General features: G+C 47.1%; 1 protein-coding gene across 4 annotated transcripts; it reads left to right on the top strand.

Moving 5' to 3' along the window:
- Nucleotides 1–406: 406 nt before the first annotated feature.
- On the top strand, nt 407–22,229 carry phactr3b (phosphatase and actin regulator 3b). Of its 4 annotated transcripts, none has more exons than XM_086118145.1 (13): nt 407–686; nt 7,099–7,257; nt 7,361–7,435; nt 7,566–7,706; nt 7,949–8,197; nt 8,292–8,499; nt 9,445–9,635; nt 10,792–10,945; nt 19,863–19,918; nt 20,816–20,877; nt 20,980–21,120; nt 21,276–21,352; nt 21,686–22,229. In XM_086118145.1, exons 1-13 carry the CDS (start codon nt 578–580, stop codon nt 21,699–21,701), a joined length of 1,638 nt encoding a protein of 545 aa, XP_085974271.1. In that variant the 5' UTR covers nt 407–577; the 3' UTR covers nt 21,702–22,229. The 4 variants fall into 4 exon arrangements, with proteins under 4 accessions (XP_085974271.1, XP_085974272.1, XP_085974274.1 ...); XM_086118146.1 differs by lacking the exon at nt 407–686 and adding an exon at nt 5,336–5,485; XM_086118148.1 differs by lacking the exon at nt 407–686 and adding an exon at nt 6,216–6,369.
- The last annotated feature ends 1,023 nt before the right edge of the window (nt 22,230–23,252 follow it).

Below are 23,252 nucleotides of genomic sequence, written 5' to 3'. Positions count from 1 at the left end.
TCTGCATTAAAGACGCTCAGGTTGCTCGCATTCGATCAACACGTCATCAAAAGCCACGCATGACTCAAAATCTCCCGCGTATCTGCAAAATTGTTCAGAGCAACATTGTTCATTTTGTATATTTGACTTTCACGTAACCCCTCTTGAAACACAAGTCAAAATCTGGACATCTGTTATGTAGAAGAAAGGCTAAGAACAAAGTATTGGACTATTCTAAAGTGGCCTTTATGAGCCCTGATCGAAGTCCTCCATCGAAGTTTTGGTTCTGCTTTTTTTTTCTCACAAGAAAACCTTGAAGACAGCAATTCTGTCCTATACGCTAGACAGAACGGGTAATAATTGTGACAAGAAGTGGTTAATAGTATTAGCTGGGGCTCTACGAGCGGTACTTGAAGGCGGCACGATATGCGACGCGCGTGATGACTTTCCTCCGCGCTGCTTCTCAGCGACGACCAGAAGCCGCAGCATCGCAGCAGTCCAGCTGCATTATTTCATCGTCTGCACCACTTGCCGGCCAGTCACCTTGGCCGGCGGTGGGTGCGACTGTTATCTTTCCCTTGCCATTATTCTCGTAAACATGGCATCATCTGACTGCCTGGGGGATGATTGCGCTTTCCAGCGAGGGAGATCTCAGAGTGACCCGAGTAGCACCACCGAGGTCCGCCTGGGTGAGGCGCACCATGCAGGTAAGAAGAGGGGGGCACTCGCGCGATTTCGCTAGCTCGGTCTTCCTGAGCAGCTTGGTTCGGAAACGTAACTTTACGTCGAGGATCTTTTGCGGTGCGTCGACACATGGACCGCATCATGTCACACCGGAGAGCGTGCGTCACGTTCTACCCGGCATTTTCACCCGCTTTGTTTGAGCCGTTCTTCTTCAGTTCCATGATGCACTTCGCAGCGTATTTATTATACTTTGCAGAAAAAGAAGCGGTGCCGTCCGACTGGTATGACGCCATCCGGTCACAACTGGACTGATTTCTCCTTGTAGTGATACTGGAATGCACGAGGTTGCAGATCAAACCCACACTGACAGTCTAATAATAACAATAACAATAATCATAATCATAATAATAGTAATAGTAATAATGATTATGGTTATTTAATTATATTTCCCTAGCTAAGTTCGCTTTCATCCATTAATCTCTTTTCACCAATAACACTAATACACTAATATATGGCTTTCGGGCCGCTTTCACATGAGTCATGATGATCATGCGTTACGCACGACGTAAGATACATTTTGTTGTTTTATTTGGGTTACATGCTTTATAGGTTGAGAGCAAACGCTACCATCTCATGTGGCCTGCAATACGTTGAGTTGAAACTGATGAGAGTGCTCCTTGTGTATTTGGTAGTTTCCATGGTGATATAAATGGCAGGAGGCGGTACTTGGCATTCTAAATGTGAGCTGTCATGTGTTTGTTCCACTGACCGGACATTTTACCCCAGAGTACACAGTGTAAAACAGCAACACTTTGAACAGTTAGATACACAGACTGAGCGTGACATTTTTCTGCAATTTGTGCCCTTAACACACATTGAGTTGCTCTTGAGGTTTCCCTGACTTTTTGGTAGTTGCATCTCCACAAACTGCTTCAGTGGCATCAATTGTGTCGAATCTGTGGACAGTGGCGTGTCTCAACGAGAAAGTAGAAATGTCAGTTTGTATGCTTGTGTGGCTTTAGGGTTTCCAGTGACTCAAGCATTCTCCAAACTCCCAAAACAAAACACGTCAGGTTCATTTCAGACACCAAACTGTAATTATCACTTGAATGGTTGATTGCCTGGTAGTTCATTCAAAGTACAGTCCATGCTTATTCCTGTGAGTGGTGCATGCATACAAGCGTAGGTGAGATGTGCAGCAGGTGGAATCCAGCACTTCCACAAGGTTTGCTTCTGGGGGGTTTTCTGCATGCCCAGGGACGGATAAGAGAAGGCCATTCAAGCCCTCCACACTCGATATTGAGTCTGTGCCCTCCATTTTGAATCCGGTACTTGACACGTTGTGAACGCTGTCTTGGTTACATAATGTGAAAGTGGCAGGATCGCCCTGCGATGCATCATTCCCTTTTTAACGGTAAATCAACTTCCCAGGGAGCCTCCAGTAGAACTGCAGCAAATTTCATCTGGAGCTAATGACTTGCGCGGAAAGGGTGAAGAAAATGGTGCAGCTGTAAAGTTGTCACATGCAATCCTTTCGTTATCTCTGCTTGGAGCTAATGCTTCTGTGGCAGTGCTAGCACTTTTTGGGCTCGGATCATCTGTTTCCTGGAAAAATACTAAATAGAAAAATGGTAAGTACACATATACTGGATTGTGCTACAATACTTAAAGATGTGTATAATTGGTAAGATACCTATGGAGGAAAGCGCAAAGCTTGCAGTCTCTGTTGCCAGAGTGCACACGAACAATGCGCCGGATGCAGTCAGCGAACGGGGGCGACGCAGCATCTCAAAATAGCCGCTCTCCCTCCTTTGATTCTTCTCCATGTCATCTTTCTGTCGCAACCCCCTTGCTTGTTACACCACCTTTTAATGGCTCATTCATTATCATGAAGTACAAGATACTCTATGCAGCCTCAACAACTGATGCAGGCTTGCTGTTCAGGGCATTTTATCGCTTGGCGAATTTCCTGACATGGCCGCAAAGTCCTTCAAATGTATTGAGAAAGTCATTCAAATGTATTGGTAAGATGTAACCCAAATGTTAGAAACATAAGATTTTTCCCATAATGCTAAGGGGCATTGACACACACATGCACACCTGTGCAATTGTGCTCCCCCCCCCCCCCCACAAAAAAAACACACACACACAGATAACCCTAATATATTTGATTTTTGATGCTAACAATTTCATGATGCGGAAAACATTGGATTGGATTCAACTTTATTGTCAAATGTGCTGTATGCAGCACAAATGAAATGTCTTCCCTCTCATTCATTCAATATTAGAAGCATTTTCTATAAACAGTGTTGACTTTCCTTATTTACACTGTTGCCCAGCTTTGTCTTGTCTACGTGGCTGTAGTACACAACTGCGCAGCCGCAATTCAATTCATGGGAAAAAGCGCAATCAATTTTTGCATTTAGCTGACGTTTTACCGATATGTTTGAATGACTATCATTTTTTCGATGACATGAGAAGTTCTTGCCGAATCGGTTTGTTGATTTATTTATATTGATTTTTTTTCTCTATTATTTTATTTTATTTTATTTTATTTTATTTTATTTTTTTTTTTTGCTCCAGCCACAACGTTACGTGAACTGGCTGTGATTGCCACCCCACCCTACCGCCTCCCGCAAGAGTCAAGCAGTTCGCAAAGCGGATCGCTGTCCAGCATACATAAGTCACCATGGAACAGTTTCAATTGCTTGCCCATCTGTACAAATTGAATCAGCAACTATTACAGGATGTAATTCCGTTCATTGAATGACATGCAATCATGTGTCACTGGATGGTGTCATCCCCTTGCCCCGCTACATATTTACCACACAAGCACACATGTTACACACACGCACCGTTAACCCAGCCCGATAAAATGCTTAGTCGGGGATCAATGCAAAGGCCAACCTCACATTCGGTCTTAAAATGCTTGCTGTTAATTTTTTTGATAACATTTTTAACCAAGCGGTTCTCAAACGAAGCCAAAAGAAAAAAACTCTGTTGACATTTAGGGGTTTCATTTTGTTATTAAAATTTCATCCTGTGCTGTGAATTCTTAATGTACTCTCCCCAAATGTTTCCCCTGGTAACACATGCAATTCATTTTGCATGTGCATGTCTGCCATTTATATGCCGGCATTTGCAGTGGCGGAATTGCGATGGTGTTTGCCCCATTAATGTGTCATCTGGAGAGCGGTAGCATGCGTGAGATGGACCCAGTGATTGAGTTGGTGGGCATATTGGATGATCCCATTTAAGATGTCCTCCGTGAACATCTGGGTGTTGCCAAAGTCTGGTACAAAGGCTATTTCGGCAAAATATATAATACATGGCTCATTGAAATGTGCAGCAGGTGTGCATGCTGAAGGTAAAGCCCTCCTCTGCCACCTGCTGGAGGCACAAAAACAGAATAAGAACAGCATTTGTCTCAGCACAGTTTATATATCCATCCATCCATTTTCCGAACCGCTTGATCCTCACTAGGGTCGCGGGGGGTGCTGGAGCCTATCCCAGCCATCTCCGGGCAGTAGGCGGGGGACACCCTGAATCAGTTGCCAGCCAATCGCAGGGCACACAGAGACGAACAACCATCCACGCCCACACTCACACCTAGGGACAATTTAGAGCGTCCAATCAGCCTGACATGCATGTTTTTGGAATGTGGGAGGAAACCGGAGCACCCGGAGAAAACCCACGCAGGCCCGGGGAGAACATGCAAACTCCACACAGGGAGGCCGGAGCTGGAATCGAACCCGGTACCTCTGCACTGTGAAGCCGACGTGCTAACCACTGGACTACCGGGCCGCCCTCAGTTTATATATATATATATATATATATATATATTCTAAACTGTGTGGCCTTTAAGTCTAAATATATATATTGAGTGTGAGTAGTTGTCCGTCTCTATATGTGCCCTGTGATTGACTCTTGCCCGGTCATTTTGGAAAGCCAGTGACATGGATGGATGTTGAATTAGCTCCATAGTGTTTATTGTTGTTATTCGTCCACCAGTCTTCACGATTTAATGAACCCGTTGTAATTTTTTTTCCCTGACAACATCTGGCACACTGTTTTTCAATCAAGCCCCGTGAATATTGAATGAAATCCACGTTCACAGAGTAGTCTGTGGCTTTGTTTATGTTCTTTGCTTACTGCTCGTATCCCAGAGGAGAAATCCAGCCATTGACTTTCATCTTCTGTGATGTACTCAGCTGTCCTGCCGTGAATGTTTGAGTGGCCCTTGTGAAGATCGATAAGCAACCGCAAAGCTTTTGTTTACACGTCTCGTAATGCCGTCTGAATTATTGATCATGAGGTGCGCGCAAAGGCGGTCGGTCGGCTCATTTCGAAACAATCACCGACCGCAACGTTAGATACGCCTGCACAAGCTCACAAATCTTACTATTGATCCAGATATACTGATACGCCATTGGACATCAAAAAGAACCGACTAACTGACTCGAAGGTGTGGTTTGGAGACTTAAAACATTGAGCAATACTATTTATGAATGTAGCCTGACTTCAGTAAGCTCTCCAATCTTTGCAGTCTCTGTTCGAAGGCGGTGTGTGTGTGTGTACGCGCGCGTTTGCGTTTGTGCTGCTTTAGTTGCTCTCATCCTCCCGCCCGGCGGGGCGGGGTCGGCATGGCGCTCCCATGCACCCTCCCACCAGTTTACACACTCCTGATTCCGACCACCCCCATCGCCGTGAAAGCAGCTTTTCCGCACGTTTCGGCCGTATTCCTTCATTCCTCCGTTCACTTTTGGAGACCGTGGAATTAAATGCGAGCCTAAAGAGAGGAAAGCGGCGCAGCGTTTTACACGTGAGTGTCATCCTCACAGTACGCAATTTGCTCAAAAATAAATGTAGGCTTAATTTACTCATTCAAACAGGTTCTTGTTGGGTGTAATGCGGGGGGAGTGAAGTTGCTCATGCATGGCATTTTGGCAGCGCTATATCCATATGAGTATTCTAGCCTATCAGAGGGATTTGTGATACGTCTGCGTTTTTTGATTGATGTTCCCACAAAAGAATGATAGTTTTTGATGTTGCTTTGGGTAGCAATCATCCCGAACCACTGAATGCGAGAAATTGTTGTGTGGGATGCATGTTCAGTAGAAGTACAACTAGCACTCATGTTCTATTCCTTGAAAGGTGTTTTATTAGTCCTCGGTGTGCTCGCAGAGGAATACAAGCACCTAAGAGTTCCGGATAAATATTTCAAGAAAAGTTGCAAATGAAAAATACAGCGGGTTGCATTATGCATCATGATATGCTGGACTGTGATTGGGTGCAGCTTTCTGTCCCTCTGTGTGGCAACAGCCTTCCCATCCACCCAGCAACTGCCTATTCCTCATGCTGTGGTGATTCTCTGCCTCCCAGGGCCTTTTGTGCAGCATCCAGCGTGGTAACCATGGCAACGGCAGCCTGAACCCCCCCCCCGCGTGCGCGCCGTATATAGCTACTGCACGCTTGACCTGAATTCCTCATCACATCATATGGAGGCAGACATTACTTGGGCAGCTGACCCGCTTCTGATTGTTGGTACTCGAGGAGCTTATATGACTGAGAGTCGTAGCGTTTATTTGATGCCCGCAGATCTGAGACGATTGGCGCTGATTGATCTTGTCTTTTTCATTTTCATGCACGTGTACTAGTGTTGCGAGTTTTTTCATGCGTCGGCAGGCAGATGGAACAGCTGGAACAGTCAGTAGCTTGCATGTTTTCATTAAAAAAAAAATCGCTTCATTTTCAACATGGAGGAGAAAGGAAACCCGCGTTGATACTCGATCATTTAATATTGGAATATTGAATATTGAATGCTGCAAAGTTGCCATGCTGTTGAATAGTCCTCTGAAATTCTTACGTGGCTGGGGATGGCAAGCATACATGCTTTTGCGGTTTCTTTGGGGACGATCGAGCAGGTTTTGTGGATTCAGAAGTCGCTGATGGAGAATTGAAGAATTCATGGAGCGATACGTGCGCAGCCCACGGCTCAGCAGCTCCCTGAGGTGTCTTGTATCTTGTCAGCGCCAGACTGTGTAGGAGGGCCTATTTCTGTCCGTGCTCCAAGAAACGGTGCTCTCACGCTGCAGCACCGCACAAGTGGTGTCAGTCAACTTGAGTCTCCATCACCGTGATCGATCCTCTTGTGGAGCACAGCTCACAAGTCCAGGGACAGCTGTCGGTAATCCGCCCCTGCCTCAGACCCATCCGAGCCTCACATCAACAATGCAGTTCTCTGTCTTTCGCCCACACACACACACATTCTTCGCGTCGCCTCTAAATTTAGTCTCGAATCCATTTAGCATGTACAGCCTGTGACCCACATCCACGGCACTCCCATGCCGAGGTCTCGGCCATTTGTGTTGGTCGTAGCAACAGAAATGAGCCGGGTCTTACTTTACCGCTCCACTGTTTGCTCTTGTCTTGAAGATGTGATGGACCAACAGAGGGCGCTGCAGTCTGGCTGCCTGCTATCAGGGGTTCGCACACCACCGGCGAGACGCAACAGTAAGCTGGCAAATCTGGGACGCATCTTCAAGCCTTGGAAATGGAGGAAAAAAAAAAACGAGAAGCTTAAGGCCTCAACCGGTGAGCCAATACTTGTCATATATGGTGGCGTTGGCACTTCAACTGCACATCGACACTTGGGTTCCATCACTGGACTCTTTTGATGATGTGCTTTATTTTGCAGTGGTGGAGAAAAAGGCAGCTGTGCGAGAGAAGCGAGACGACCCCCTCAAACAGAACTCCGGGAAGATGGAGACAGGTGCAAAATGCACACGTGCATATATTTACGCATGCATGCATACACACACACACGAACATTCCAGGTTATTCCAGGTCGTTTGTTTCTCCAAATGATGCCATCGAGCATTAAATATCATTCTCGCATGCAGATTCAGACCTTGCGTGTGGCGGTAATGGCGAAGACCAGGACACGCCAATCCACTCAGATGGAGATGAGCGAGATGAGGAGCCCGGAGCATCGTTGGCCAGCGCCACTGAAGACCCGAGCCACAATCTGGAATCTTTAGCAGGTAAAACAGCAGAGAGACCGCTGCCGATAGGGTTTCCTACAAAATCCGCTTTGGCTGCTCGTCTTCTTTCGGAGTACTCGACAGTTTCCATAAGTGAGACTGTCTGGGGTTGGACTCTCCCATTGCCCAAAGTTAACAGAATTAGGCTTCAGCTCATCTGCGACTCCAATGAGGTGTAGGAATGTAATGAGCGCGAGATTGATGGTTGCTTTACATATGTAGTGACCGAAACTGTGCTCTAGGTGGAGACAGACACATCTCGAATGGAACTCCGGAATTCATTTTGCCACATTTAGTGCAAAATGGACTGGAGGAGTGCAAGAAAGTGGGAGATCCCAGTCAGGGTGAAAGTGGAGACCCCGGTGATGAGCATTCCAAGTTGGAGGCTCCTGACCGCCGAAAGGAAGCGGTCCATCCTCAGAGACGTGCCAGCACCCCTCCTGGACACAACCTGCAAGTCAAAGTGCTGACTAGGCTGGGCAGTCTAGACGGTGAGTTGACGTATTCATAATAAAAGGGCATTGCGCACCCATTCGGGTTCATCCGACGCTCACATGTGACGATGGCTCCGGTATCCCTTCCCAGGTGCGCCACCGGTGCGAGTGAAAAAATCTCCGGCCACCCTGCCCAGGAATTTCACGCTTCCCAAAGACCCCCATGGCTCCCTGTTGAGAGGCCGCATGTCCACCCCAACTGGCTCCCCCCACCTTGGCGCGCTCCATTCTCAACTACCCCCCAGTTGCATCATCGAGGAACTGCACCGCGCTCTGGCCACCAAACACAGACAAGACAGGTTGGACACACACACACACACACACACACACACACACACACATACATATATATCAACTTGACCCAACTTCCTGGTTTGCTACATACAAAATAACTGCAGATTTTTGGCAACACTGTGATTCATTTAGTTTAGCTGTCATGGAAAAGCATATTTAGCAAGAAGAAGAACAAACGTATCTTTCCCAAAATGCATTTCGCATTTGGGTGAAACATGTTGAAACTCATGAAACTTCATTTGGGAATCACAAGGGTGTGAGATATTTTTTTCATTAAAATAAAAGAATAATTAAAAAAAAAAGAAAAGAAAAGATGAGATCATATTTTTGGTCTCTCGTGTATGTAACTCACTGAGCTGACCTCTAGGCCCAAAATGTTAAATTACTCCGCTAAAGGAATACTTCTCTGACAGTGTCAGTGTGTATTACCTTTTCGAAAAGCAGGACATCTGACAGTCTGTCTTTGACCGAGTCACTGGCGGGGACAAAGTGTCCTGCATATTTTAGTTTGAACCTTGACCTCATTGACCTGAACTACATCGCTATCGAAGATAGTGTCTGTGCTTCTAAGCTTCTGAGACAGATTACAAATGTAGAACGTAGCTATCTTTCGTTATCTGACCTTTGTCCTTTACAACTTTGTTTATAAGACATGAAAAAAAAAACGAGATGAGGTTTGACTGTACGCATCCAAAATAAATTGGCTCAAATGACCTCTGATAAAGTTAATATGAAAAATCAATGCTAATCATGAATGTCAAGACGCCGATCATTCATGATTTCTCAATAAGGAAACACATACGCAACACTACATTTCTATCAATCTCTGCCAGCGTTTACACTCCTACAGTTTTCCAAGAAAGTCACAGTTTCTCGTGGCGACTCATGCGCGTTGGTGACCGCTTGTCGGTAATCTGTCTCGTTGCTGTCATTTTCTCTTTGACTTCAAGCTTCCAAATGAAGGAAGTGCGCCCATCGCCCAAACGCCGACAAGATGGCCGCCTGTCCCGCCTCTCCAGTACAGAGAGGGAGCCCGCCGGAGAGCCGGAGGCCAAGAAGCAATCTGATGAGAACAAGGAGAATCGGCGTCTGGATGAGTACTTGAGTGACCAGGACAGCTGGAACGAGTCTGTGATCTCTGGTACGTCTCCTCACCACAGACGGGGGGGCTTCGCTCTAATCTCGTCGTGGATGTTCAAAAGCCAGCTCGCGCACGACATGCCGTCACTGAACGGCCAGCCAGCATAATCTCTGATGATGTTTGCAGGATTTACACGGACGGCGGACGTAGTCATGTTCAGTTTGAGTGGCCTGCCAACATCTGCGGTGGTGGCCTAATTTTTAAGTGGGGGTGCGGGTCAGTGGTGCGCAGCCGCTTGCAGTGAACATGTGTGTCATACTTTGCTGTCATAGTTGCATGCGATATGCATGTCAGTCGCACATTATGACATTGCGGTCCTCGCTTTCATATGCTTTGGATTTTAAGATGTTGCGGCGGAGTAATAATCGCTTCTGATCTCAATTCATTTGGTCTCAAAAAGCTACGGTCGGGTGCTCTCCTTCAAGAATGAAGAAGGTAATTCTGACTGCATGCACGGTTGTCAGGTCAGTCGGCTAAGCGGTGACACTGTTGAAAGTTCAAAAGATGAGCAGTCAGTGAAGCGCTTGACAAACCAACTGAGGAAAACCGCTGCCTTCCCAGTTGTAGATTTTCATGCAGTGAGTCACTCCTTTGACCCGCAGCGCTGTGGGAGGAAGTAAAACCGAAATCGGCGAGGGAGGAGCACTTCAGCGGTGACGCTAATTTTTATGTAAATGTGTCGTGTACCGAATTAAGGGCAAAGGGGACTGATTTACAGAGCTCCTACCTAATTATTAATTTCCAGTTGCCCCTTGCTATATCACGGTTCACTTTTTGTGGGTCCACGATAAGACTCAGATAGCAAGCCGGGAGGAAGCAGATATTTTTTTTTCCGTAAAAGAAGCTAAAGTGCAACGTGTTTACTGCAAGTTCCACCTGGTTTGAATTGGACAACTGCGCATCTTCGCTAAAGTAAACATTGTTAGCGAATTGAACGTAGCCCACCACTGCTGGTTTGAACGAATTGTAATCCATAACAAGAGGTCAAGATAGAGGAGAATGAAAACAGCCCGAACGTTACACTGTCGTGTTTTCTTCAACGTATTTAAAAAAAAAAAAAATGACGTCGTTGAGCAAATGACAATAGTTCCGAGTGGTGTGATGAAAATATATTTTTTGGGATCATTTGTGGGTGACCTCGCCCGTGTGTGTGCAGGGACCCTCCCGCGCAGGATGAGGAAGGAGCTTCTGGCTGTGAAGCTGCGGAACCGACCGAGCAAGCAAGAACTGGAGGACCGCAACATCTTCCCTGTCCGCAGTGACCAGGAGCGCCAGGCCATCCGTCAACAGATTGAGATGAAGCTGGCCAAGTGAGTGGCTTTTGTGGCACCGGGGGGCATCTATCTATCTATCTATCTATCTATCTATCTATCTATCTATCTATCTATCTATCTATCTATCTATCTATCTATCTATCTATCTATCTATCTATCTATCTATCTATCTATCTATCTATCTATCTATCTATCTATCCATTTCACAATCTTTCTATCTTTTGCTCTCTCTCTGTCTCTCTATATCTATCTCTCTGTTTATCCATCCATCCATCTCTCTCTCTCTCTCTCTCTCTATCTCTTGCTCACTCTCTCTATCGCACACTCTTTCTCTCTCTCTTTATTTGTGTCTGTATCTCTCTCTATCTCACTATCCTTCGCTCTATCTCACTACCTCTCGCACGCTCTCAATCGTATGCTCTTTTTATTTCTCTCTCTCTCTCTGGCTCACTCGCGCTCTCTGTATCAAAATATATATATATAATTTTTTTTAATGAAACCTTAAATCAAAACTGCAACCAGTCGGTGGTGTATGGAGGCAACATCCCGAAAGAGTCATAGTTACCCAAGTCCTTTTGGGCCATGATGCCATGTTGTCACGGCTTTCTTTGTCTGACTGAAAGTGACATGATTTGTTTAAATTCCATCAGTGTGAGGTTAATTGCATAAGAAGCTATTGGCGATTAAGTTTAGTTCTAATTGTTCATACAAAGGTGTATATTGTTGCACTTGTGTCGTATCGATTTTGGGTCAAAGGTTGTGCAGGGTGCAAGAGGATTTTCCGAAATCCAGGAATGCGACCTAATCATGAATGTTGTGTTACATAAATGGCGCTACGCTTTTGCCATGAAGGCTTTAATAGGATTTGCAGTCAAATCAGGTTAGTTTGTTAGTGAGTAGTACAGCGTGTGCTTGGAGGCTGGAGGGTTACGCAATGATGGGGAAAGCGCACCCACCACACCAGCAGTAAAAAAAAAAAAAAAAAGGATTCCCCTCAACTAAATTGTGATCCTATCAAGTTGGACGCAACAGTGATAGCTGCCTTTTCTTGGCTTCTCGCATTTTACTGGCTTTTCATACCTTTGCTTACTCATGAAGTTGAAATCAGAAGCCAAGGCTTAAAGCGAAATGTCCACTCTTTTCTCTCATGAGCGCATTCATTTACGTTTGACCTGCTTTCAGCTGCTGATTTAGGCCGAAGCGGCCGCAAGTCCGTCAGGACGGCGCATAGAGACGCACACTCGCATTTATCCCCCGGGTTCACTGAACGGGAGTCAATCCCAGGAAATCTGCGGTGTGAACGGCGACGCTATTTGTGATTTTCTCACAGGTCTGGCCAAATACAGCCGCGGGTAGCGTACTAGTTTCCAAAGCCAGCTTTTAAGCGGGAAGAAAACGGCACCAAAGACCGTGTAGCACCCACTTCAGAATTGGACCTATTTTTTCCTCGAGGCCTTTCGATACATCCGTTGCATTTGCATCTCTTTAGATTGCGCTGGCGTACTAAATGTTGTGGTGTTAGATGCTGACACAGCCGCAGCTTACGTCATGAAAACACTGAACAGAGCACAGACGGAAGACGCATTCTTACAATAGAAGCTCAGTACAAGTGATTAATGTAAAACCAAGAAAGGGGTTCGTATTTCGAGGAAACTCTAGTTTTCCAATAAGTCATCAATAAGATAAGATAAGATAAGAAAACCTTTATTAGTCTCGCAATGGAGAAATTCCCAATTGACAGCAGCAAAGTTATGAAAGGAAGAAGTAGAACAAGAAAATATAGGAGCTGCTGGAAAGGCAGCCACTCTCGCGGCGCCATTTTGAAGTCAAAATAACAAAAATAACACAACACAACACATAGGACACAGACAGTCGTGCAATCTTCACCACTTTTCTGCATACACTTTGTTGTCTGAAGCAGTTCTAGATGAAAGAGGAGAGGATCAAAGTGTCCTTTCACCAGTGGCTCGGAGACGTCATGCTGAAAATGTGCACACGTCTGCTACAACCAAAACAATAACTAGGCTTTATAGAAGTAGCTATAATTGTCCTTATCTTTTCATCCGAGTACTGTACTTGGAAGAGTTGACCCGACCGTGGTCATAAATCATGAGCGCAGACACAAAAGTAAAGCAGGGCAATGGACGGAATCCTCACGAGACGAAGTGCACGAAGAACTAACGATTGACGTTCCTGACAAATAGCGCCTGTGAACTTCTCCCGGGCCTGGCATCGCACGTCTCCATGTGCCGTGTTAGCACACCCTCACCTAAGGCATTTCACAGCTCGGTGTCCATCTGGACGGCGCCGAGAACTGCGCGTGCATCTGAAGCGCGTGACGTGATAATTCCATGTGGTCCCCGCCCACGCTTATGTGAACAGCGCACAATCTAGCGATCGGCATTATGCATCGTGTACTTATTTGGGGGAATTTGCCACGAGAGCGATTTGGTCAGCCGTGAAAGCGCACTACGGATCGAGAGGATAACGGCTACATTTCATGTGGCGGCGGGCCGCTTATGTAAATACATCTTGCATAAACACAGGAAGCGATCGATTACGTGTCACGAGGGAAGGGGAAGTGTGACAGTGGCTTGTGTGTCGTTTGGATAACGACGGCTAAAGGACAGCGGTCAGAGCGGCGACCCGTAATGAAGCGCTTCCCTGCAGCTTCATGTAAGTTTGCCGACCGCTGCGGCGCTGCTGAACTGACGTGGCATCAAATCAAACGGCGCCTTGTCAGAATCAGCTTTCTCGCCCAAGTATGGAGAACACACAAAAAAAAAAAGGTCTCGGGGTAGTACAGGCTACGCCAGTATTGCGATAACGAGCAAGTACGATAAACAAAGACATGACATATAAGTAAGTATGCAAATACTTTCCGTAATGTAAAGGTACCATCGGGCAGTATAGTGGCACCCAATGACAGCTGCGCGACAATGTGCACGGTCATCGCGCAGCGATAAAGTGATCAGCGGTGCACGACAATACTATGGCGGTTGCGCGGTCGCCGCCGATGATCGTTGCGCCATTCTTGAAAGGTGACCAGTAACGGTAATTGTAGCGCAACGTCGGTTGTGCGATTATACAGACAGTCCTTGAGTGCTTGAAAGGGTCCGGTGCTGTGGAATATCGATTGACAAAAAAAAGCCAGCGGCCGAGCCCTCCGCCTCCACGGTGGAGGCGCCATTCTGATTTAAAGCCGCAGTCGGGACCGCCCGATGTTACATAACACTGGTCACATCATGAACATAACGCCCGAGTGTTAATTTACAAAACCGACCTCGGATTGCGCCGATGACGGTGTGAAAATTCGCACGGCTTGGGAATGTTCTGAGGCAGAAGGCATCCGATACCGCCGATACTTTGCTGGGTGAAGATCGCCCCTGGGGCCAGGTTGCGCCGAATGTCGCGCTCGCAGTTCGGCGCTGACCGACAGCGCTCTGCGAGGCGTCGACATCAAGTGAGACGGAGCGGAGGACAGCTGAGAGGGGTGCATGCTATTGTGTGGGGTGGCCGCGCCATCTGCTCGCATCTCTGTCCTGCCGGCCGTGTGCCGCGCGAGGGAGCAAAAAGAAGGACGGGAATAATCGCTGGCGTAGCGGCGACGGTGCTCACGCCGGATGACTCATACTCACGTTGCTCAAAGGGCGCAGTGCACGTGGCGGTGATCGTCTCGCTACGTTTGTGTCTGCGGTGCTTTCAGTGGCCCCGAAAGCTCTGCTCTTTGTCCTCGACAAGATCACGAACGCGACTGCTCCCAATCCAGCGAGAACGCTCGCAATCTGAACGTTTGGCCTGGTCTCAGGCAAGGCAGGGCAACGTGTCACCCGAGCTCAACGTCAAAGTCTGCTTTAGAGTAGCGCAATACCATCATTTGTGGTTTGATCGTGGATTCTGTGAACTTGCCGAATCAAAAGTAGCTTCGATCGGTCATTTTTTTTCACGATTATCCCTTCAATGGGGAAATCACCGAACACGCGGGAACAAAGAAGTAGGCCCAAATGATTCATACCGTGGCTGAATTTCGACTTCAATTTTTATTTGTTTAGTGGCGCTTTTAGGAAATGACACAACAAGAGTCAAGAGACCACATAAAAACGGGAGAAGTTTACCGCGGTTACTGTTGCATTTCGAACCAAGTGCCCCCACATTAGTCATACCCTAATGCAGCGTTGTAAATGTCGAAGATAAGATCAGAATCTGGGACTGACAGGCCGCCGCAAGGGTTCGGGGTCGGCTTTGACTGGTTTTCGCTTTTGGAGCGCCAGCTTTTATGTCAGAAGATATAAGAGAATAAGGCGATATAAATGCATTGGGGGAGGGGAAGAAATGGGACCGCTCTTTCAAATGAATTGATTTCCTGATGCAATTTACCCACCGATTGTGGCATTCGTTGATGTGCGTTACTTCGGCTTGGCGCTTTGCAGCAGGAAGCAAAGCAGCGGGCCGCCCGGCGACAGCGGAAGGGAACCCTCTCTTTCTAAATTTAGCCAAACGCCGCAGAGGCGCTAGCCGTAATCGATGGCCTCTGTACAAGTACGTCATCACAGGCCAGCTCTCCCTCGCCTCTGGGGCCCGTTCGCCGCTGATGAGCGACTGCAACCTCCCGGCCCGTTTCCCCTCTGATTGAACTCTCTCTCTCTCTCTCTCTCTCTTCCCCAAAGGGGCTCTTGCAGAGATCTGCTGACGTTTAACTGTCATGATAAATGGCTCCATTCTCATCCCATGTTACAAATTCATAGACCTGCTATAAATGGTCCAGCCTGCTAACACTGAGCAATGGTGCCGCGCTAATGACATGCGCAGTGATTAATATTCTATTCGAGATGCAAATCTGAAGTCGATGGAAATGCCTCGCTGCTGTTCTTCGGTACAGTTCCTTTTGCAAGTGGCGTTCAAGATTTTGAGACCAGTAATGGAATACGTCTGTGGCTCCCAGACCGATTTCTGCTTCGAGAAAAGCGGCGAGCAAGTAATGACAGCTGCCGTCCGTGAATAAAGCCAAACATCGGCCGGCCGACAGCTGAGTGCACCGTGGCTATATTAGTCAGGCCCAATGGGGGGATTTGGAATCGCTTTGATTCTCGCTAACCAACCAGCGGGCGCTACCCGACAACTTCCGGCAACTCGGACGACATGGCCGAGGCGAGGCAGAACGAAAACTGCATCTTGGGCTTCGGCTACGGCGGTAGTTCCGGATCACTGGATCACCGCGGGCTGTCTAAATCAAGTCAAGCTCACCACTGGGCCAGCAGTGGGATGAGAGCTGGCTCGCTTGCAGAAAATTTCTGCAGCGTTTGGCTGTTTCGACCAAAGCCTGTCACACACTCTGTTTAAAGTGCAGAAAACGTCTTCTTGTACTTTTGTCTTTATGACAGCGTGCGGCGATTTTTGTTGTATTTTTCCAACGAAACGATTGAGATGTCTTTGTCTCGATTCTGGCAGAGTCACATTCGGGCATCTCTCCAGTGACAAGTTGGTAGGTGGCAGAGGTTGGAATACAGTTGGAGAGGCGTAATTGCCAGATGGCGTATCCTGGACGTACTATGTACGGCTTGAGCAAAAAAAAAAAAAAAAAAAGGAACTCCAAATTATATGTTGTCACTCACATGCGGCAATTAATGTGATCCGGCGGGGTTATTTTCTGGCTTCCAGCTTCGAGTACCGTCTAATTGAAATGTCAAAAGTCTGAAAGCGTCTGCACCCACTCACGACGATTTTCCTCTTCTTCCAGTGCCAAATTAGCAAACAGGCGCGATTGGCGAAATCTCACGTGACACTTATCGCCATGCTGCCTTTTCAAGCCATACATCAAATGATGGAGGGGGGGGGGGTTGGCCAAATGTCGTCAATTTCATTGTGAGCATGATGCAAAGGGAATCCGATATATTTTTTGCTTTGATTTGGTTGTTGTTGTCACTCTACCCTGTTAGCCGCTAGGTGCGCGTCGCTGAGGTTGCAGTTGCACGGTTGCCGGTTGAGTCGGTGTTGAAGTTAGCAACAAGTGCTCACTCAGAAAACGACAAAAATCGAAATCCTCTCAAGGTGAACACGTTCAATTTTCACCTTTGCGTGTTCTCCTTGCGCTTGCGTGGTTTTTCGACGAGCACCCCAGTTTCCTCACGTGCTCCCGAAAGGTGATCGCAACGTTAATTGAAGACTCTAAACTGGTTTTCGTCCGCAAGCGACATTCAATTTGTGACGAACTGATGCGCTTTACTTAAAACACCGAGCACGTGTTCAAAGCTGAACGTAGTTATTTGAAGTCACCTCCTGCACGCTTTTGTTCCCAGTGGAGAGCCCACGGGGGGGATTCCCGACTCGATCTGTGCTCGTGTGGCAAAGGGCAAAACATCCAAGCGTGGATTAAGAACCGGTCGATAGATCTCACGCGTCGCTCTTTGAATGCGCCCTATCAGGACAGGAGACCTTTGGGAACTCTCTGAACAGTCGGCCTGTGATGATGAAACAGGCACGCTGCAGCAAATCTGTGACCCTGGAAAGGAAAACTTCCAGGTCAACGGTCTCGGCGCGGAAGTTGCATCAACGCTTCGGTTTCGGGTGGCCGGGATTGAACGAGGTTTCCTTCATTTTTCCTGGCGCCTCAACCCAAACTCGCCGCCGAGGGCAACCCCCCCTCCCCCGCCCCCCACCCCTTCTGTCCTCGGGCCGCGTGCCAGTGAGGAGGAAAGAGCGAGGCATTAGGACACACCTCGGTGGGCAGCGGCAGCCTGAATCATCCCGGCTCTCCTGGGCTCGCAACGGCCTGACATTCCCATCAGCCGTTGCTGTTCCAAGCAGCTCATTCCTTTGACATGCTGGTGAGTCCATTTCGCACACAGGGAGCGTTTCCCTCTGACCAAGCAGAGTGGACCAGTTCTCGTGAAGCGCACGAGCTCGGGGCTAAGATGGCAGAAGAGAAGAATAAATACGCGCGCAAGACTTTCGTGAGAGATTTCAGATTTTTTGATTTTTTTCACAGCAGTCATTTTGACTCAGCATGCAGAAAATAGTGGCGCGTATTTGTTATAGTCGAGTGGCACGTGGACCGCAAATGGACCCGTGTCAAGCCGCGGGAATTTTCACCATTTGACTTGTTCTGACATTCGCGCAAGTGATGCTTGAACACATGGCGCCATTTTCTGGCGCTCGCCGGCCGGTGGCTTCGTGTGTCCAAAATGCATCTCGAAGCACTAACACACCTTCAGGTTTTGCATTGCCGTCCAGCTAAGATGAAGAAAAACATCAACGTTTGATTCATGGCCTTCTATCCGTGGTGGGGGGTTTTGTGGGAAGCCTTTCCATGTCAATTCTGTTTATTGAAAGCACAATCTTTTCGCGTCCTGTTTTCGTCATGAGCCCTTCGAATCGTCATCTCGCCCCCCCCCCCCCCCCCCCCTTGATGATGCCCCGGGGTCGAATAATCGTGTGCAGTCGAGTGTTTGTCTTCAGGTTGGAGAGATTTTTCGTCACTTATAAGACACACGTCATTTGTAGACGTGAGGTCACGAGAGCCTGGGGACCGCGGGGATTATTGAACACGCTTTGCTGGAAATCACAAATCTTTTCCGCCCACGTTAAGAAAGACGTCTGCTGTGGAACCACGCCAAGGTGGTGCTTTGCATTCCATTAAATGAAGATGTTGTGGGTTCGAATCTTGGCTTTGGCCTGTCTGTCTGGAGTTCAAATGTCTTCATTCAATCTGAAAATGTGCTTATGATTTAAAAGAAAAAAAGAAAAAGAAGAGTGATCTCAAAATATCAAGGCAACATACTTAGATACAATTTTAGTTTGGGCGAGTGAACTGAAAATTTGGAGTTTGGCTTTCTGGCATTTCACAACAAAGAAGTAAGAGTTTACAGCACTGCCGTCATTTGATTTGCCCCCCCCCCCCCCGCCCCCCAATTTAAAGATAAAAGTAAGAACAAATCAGCAAATTGTTTTCAAGCAATGGCTTGTCTTATTGCGCTAACTAACATTGTTGCCATACATGTCAATCATTTGCATTTTAAAACAGCTCACATGAAGAAAAAAAACGGTGCATGTGATGGAACTTTTTTAAGACGGAGGTTCTAAAGAAGACATCATGCTCACATTAAAAAAAAACCCCTGCTAATTTCTTGGTCAAAGCAGAGGATGTCAACATAAAATCGGATTTATTTTTATTTGATTTGAGGACGTTGTTATGATGAGCTCAACTCTTGTCCTCTTTTTATGTCATTGTTTTTTGCGTTGAACGACAAGTGGAACCCCGCCGTGAGTTAATCAACGCATTTGTTTTTGAACAGACGGATTCGTCTCCACGAAACTGCCATTTATCAAGCGGTGATTTGTTTTCAACGCAACAATCGTTTCATCTCGCACGCCGTGTGCAATGCCAAAGTTCGGGCGAGGTGGAACGGCTGCCACGTGAGTCGCGATCGATTGATTGGACTTTGTTGAAAGGTCAGGTCAGCTGACGCCATGGCTGTCTTCCTGGCACGCGGCGAAAGACGCTGCAGTTGTTCAAATGCACGTCCAGCCGCCTCGCAACTATTCGACCCGACGCGTGCAGCGCGACGCGTGGCCAAAAGTGCGCATGCGCATGCGCGCGCGCGTGCGTGCGTCCCACCCCTTCCCAGTGTGCTACAAAGGAGGCGGCGTGCGCTGCGCTCAGAACGCTTCAGCATCCTCCGCACATCCACTGGAAAACTTCCCCCTTGGCTGAAGTGTCCTCTTCATGGGATGTTAGCCGAAACTTTTTTGTGAGGGTGTTTTTTCGTGGAGTGATTTGGACGCGAACACCCCCCAAAGGCGTTTTCCCGAGTTTGTTCCGATGTGGATTCTTCAACGCCTCAAGAGCCAAGCGAGGTGCCGTTCGGAGGACGCTTTAGGAGCCCCAAGTGCTAGACGAACTGAGACAACCAAGCAGCGAAATGGTCCAGAACGTGATTCTGGTCTTTTTTCGCAGGAGACTCAGCCAGCGGCCCGCGGTGGAGGAGCTGGAGAGTCGGAACATCTTGAAGCGTAAGTTTGCAACAATCATTTCAAAGTCTTTGGATCCGGATCGATGACCTGCGTTGAGCCTTGTACTTTCTCGAGAATGCACGGGAAGCCAAAGTCACCCTGCTCGATAATTATGACGGCATGCCATAACGTGAATCTGTAAAAAAGAAATCATCTCGAATTAGTTTTAGGTACACAAATGACAACAGATACAGACACAGGTATTAAGATTAAAACACTTTATTTTCACCATCAATATATTCCATGGCATCATTTACCGAATACCGTAAACAGTAAAATATGAGCAATGAACAATTCTGACAAAATGATCAAAACTTGTGCATGTATGAGTGTACACTCATGTGAAGAAAGAGCTACGTCTAGAACAATTCAACCACAAGTAAGCCAAATACCCCCCCCCCCCAATGTGTGCGTGTGTGTGTGTGTGTGTGTGTATATATATATATATATATATATATAAATGATTTTATCATGTGTTGTTGAAATTGCTGCACACACTGTGAGAGAAATGACGGTACCTATATGTCCACCAAGGACGAGCTCCTTTGAAAATGATTTAGATGAAAAAAAGAAAAATACTCCAAATGATCCAAATTCATCTTGACTGGACTGCTGAACTAACTTTGATCCCACGTTGAATCTTCCTTGACAGTCAGTCAGACATTTCGTACTGAAATTCATTTCAAGTCTCCAATCCATCGTAACGCAGAATTTGGGGTGTTATTTGGCAGCAAGAGCCAAATTTTGGTTGGGGTGCAACTGTTTCACGATTGATTATTTATCGTCCGTTTAACCAGTTGCGCAAGGACCGCCAGGTGCTGACATTGGCACTCCGATGCCTCAATATGACTCGAATAGAATGTTGTCCTCATATCGGTTTGGCTTTCTTACAACCAGAAAGAAATGACCTGACCGAGCAGGAGGAGAGGCGAGAAATAAAGCAACGGCTGAACAGAAAGGTACGCCGCCGCCGTTTCTCCAACGGCGGCCACGAAGACGTTCAGACCAACGGTGAAGATGAACCTCGGCGGCACGGCTGACTCCGATTTGTCTTTGGGCAGCTCAATCAGCGGCCGACCGTGGATGAGCTGCGGCACAGAAAGATCCTCATTCGTTTCAGTGACTATGTGGAAGTGGCCAAAGCTCAGGACTACGACAGGCGGGCGGACAAGCCCTGGACCAGACTGTCAGCCGCTGACAAGGTAGCTCGAAAAATCCTCCTTCATGTGGGTTATATATCGTATTTCCCCGAAAAGTAGCCTTGACATGACAGCATTTAGTGTGTCCAAACAACAAGAAAGCACGCATGAAGGGTCAAACGCTGAATGGGGCTTTTTTTTTTTTTTTTGTCGTGCAGGCGGCCATCCGTAAAGAACTGAACGAGTTCAAAAGTACGGAGATGGAGGTTCATTCTTCCAGCAAACACCTGACGAGGTTTGTGCGCCGGTGCTCTCGTGACATCATAAATCCAATGTGCTTCTTTTCGGCGTGTGCGCACCTTGGTGCCACATTTAGTTTTTTTTTTTGCTCTCCCCTGCAATGAAGAGGTCACATCTTCAGTTCACATTTTGCTTGTTCAGGACAAAATCTCTGGTGCTTAACAGCCTGCGGATTATTTGGGGTCGCGCTCACGCAAGAGCCCCTTCTTGAACAAAGGCAGTGGCTGCTTTATGAGACCTCCGAGGCTAAGAATAGAGCTCCTGATTGATGAAAAGCCCCCCCCCCCGCCCCACTCATCCTCCTTTTCTTTTTCTGTCACCTCCGCAGGTTCCACCGGCCTTAGCAAGGTTTCTTCTGTGAAGAGTTGCTGATATTTGGTTCAGTCAGTGAAGACCTTGCATAGAGTCTTCCAGTGTACCCGCCCACAGTCAGTGGGTGTCCTGATATTTGGGTCCAGCAAACCTTAGAGGCTATGTCTCTCGAAATGGAGCGGCGAGTAGACGAGACGACACGCAGCAAGATCTACTCACGGGAGCATCTCACGGACCTTCGTGTGACCTTGTCGGGGGAACGGGGAAGACTCGCGGTCTCGGAGACTTTTTTTTTTTTCTGGAGGCGGGGTGGTAAAGTGACTCTTTTCAAATCCTTATTTGCAATGCTATGACGGTGGGGCAAAGGTGCATGTGGCCCGGTGGCACTATTCCACTGCTGTTTGAGACGTCACCTCCCTGTCCTGTGTCTGACTCTCACTGGTTCAGTCGCTGACGAGTTTCAATGTTCTGAATCAAAAACCTTGTCTGCGTACAAGACAAACTCCCTTTGTAAGCACTATTTATTGTCCGCACAATACAGGTTTTCAATTTGTAAGAAAGATTTGTGTGTTCGGTGGACTTCTATCGTGTTTTTTTTTTTTAATCATTATTGATATATAATAGCCAGAGGTGCACATGCCTGCAGAAAATTTGGAATGGGATCCAACCCGTCACTGCAAAAGTAGAGCAGAAAATAGTTTCCGGTCCAGTCAAAATGCCCCCTTTGTATAGTACCTTTCAAAGTGTTGCATAATTGGCCACAATTTAGCACGGGGCCAGTCAATGGCGCTCTGTTGCCGTCAACAAATCGAGACTGGTGACATGTTTCCGGTCTTGCGCTGTTCTCTTACAGAGAAACACTCTTAGAGTAGACTAAAGCAGGCGTCAGTGTTCATCAAAGGTAATAGAAAGCATCGACATGAGCTTCGCATCGCTGGAAGCTCACAGCTCAAAAGTGTGTCATTTTTACCTTTTCCGATCTGTATGTTTGGATCAACTTTCAAACGTTTCAGTTTCAAGCTTTTTTATGCTACAAAAAATTACAGAACAATAATTTTGTACTGTATTGTGTGTTTGTAGGCCACCAAAAAAGCAAAAATAGTACATCGATATAACGGCCCATCCCGTATGGCAACGTCTCTGTTAGTTACTTTCCATTGGCTGTGCAGTTTATGCTTCATTTTTTACATCAGCACACGTCTTGTGTGATTCACAGTGTTCTCCTGGCAATCGAAGGGGACAGATGGCCGCTCGGGTTAAATTTCTACTGTAACGGCTCGCTCTGTGGAGTCATGAATAGCACGAGTGTCCACTGTGGCAGGTGGTGAGGTGTCTTCCACCTGCAATAGCCAGAAACCTGTGGAGGGCTACGACACAAAGGGATGCTCTTGTGAGTGCAAAGGGAATATCCCGATTCACATTTGTCGTCCTGCATGGATGGTGATTCTCGGCAGTTTTATCCAACTTTAAGTGACGCCAAAAAATCATATCATACGTCGACCCTAAGCTAACTTCTTCTCATGCGCCGCCGAGGCTAATTGGAAAAGCTGTACAGAGATGGTTCTCATGTTCTTCTTCCCCTT

The sequence above is a fragment of the Hippocampus guttulatus genome, chromosome 8, assembly GCF_054856545.1.
Source record: "Hippocampus guttulatus isolate MCC_2025c chromosome 8, RoL_Hgut_1.0, whole genome shotgun sequence".
In the NCBI taxonomy this organism is placed as follows: domain Eukaryota; kingdom Metazoa; phylum Chordata; class Actinopteri; order Syngnathiformes; family Syngnathidae; genus Hippocampus; species Hippocampus guttulatus.
Note: the sequence above shows the minus strand (reverse complement) of the source record. Positions and strands in the feature narration are given on the sequence as shown.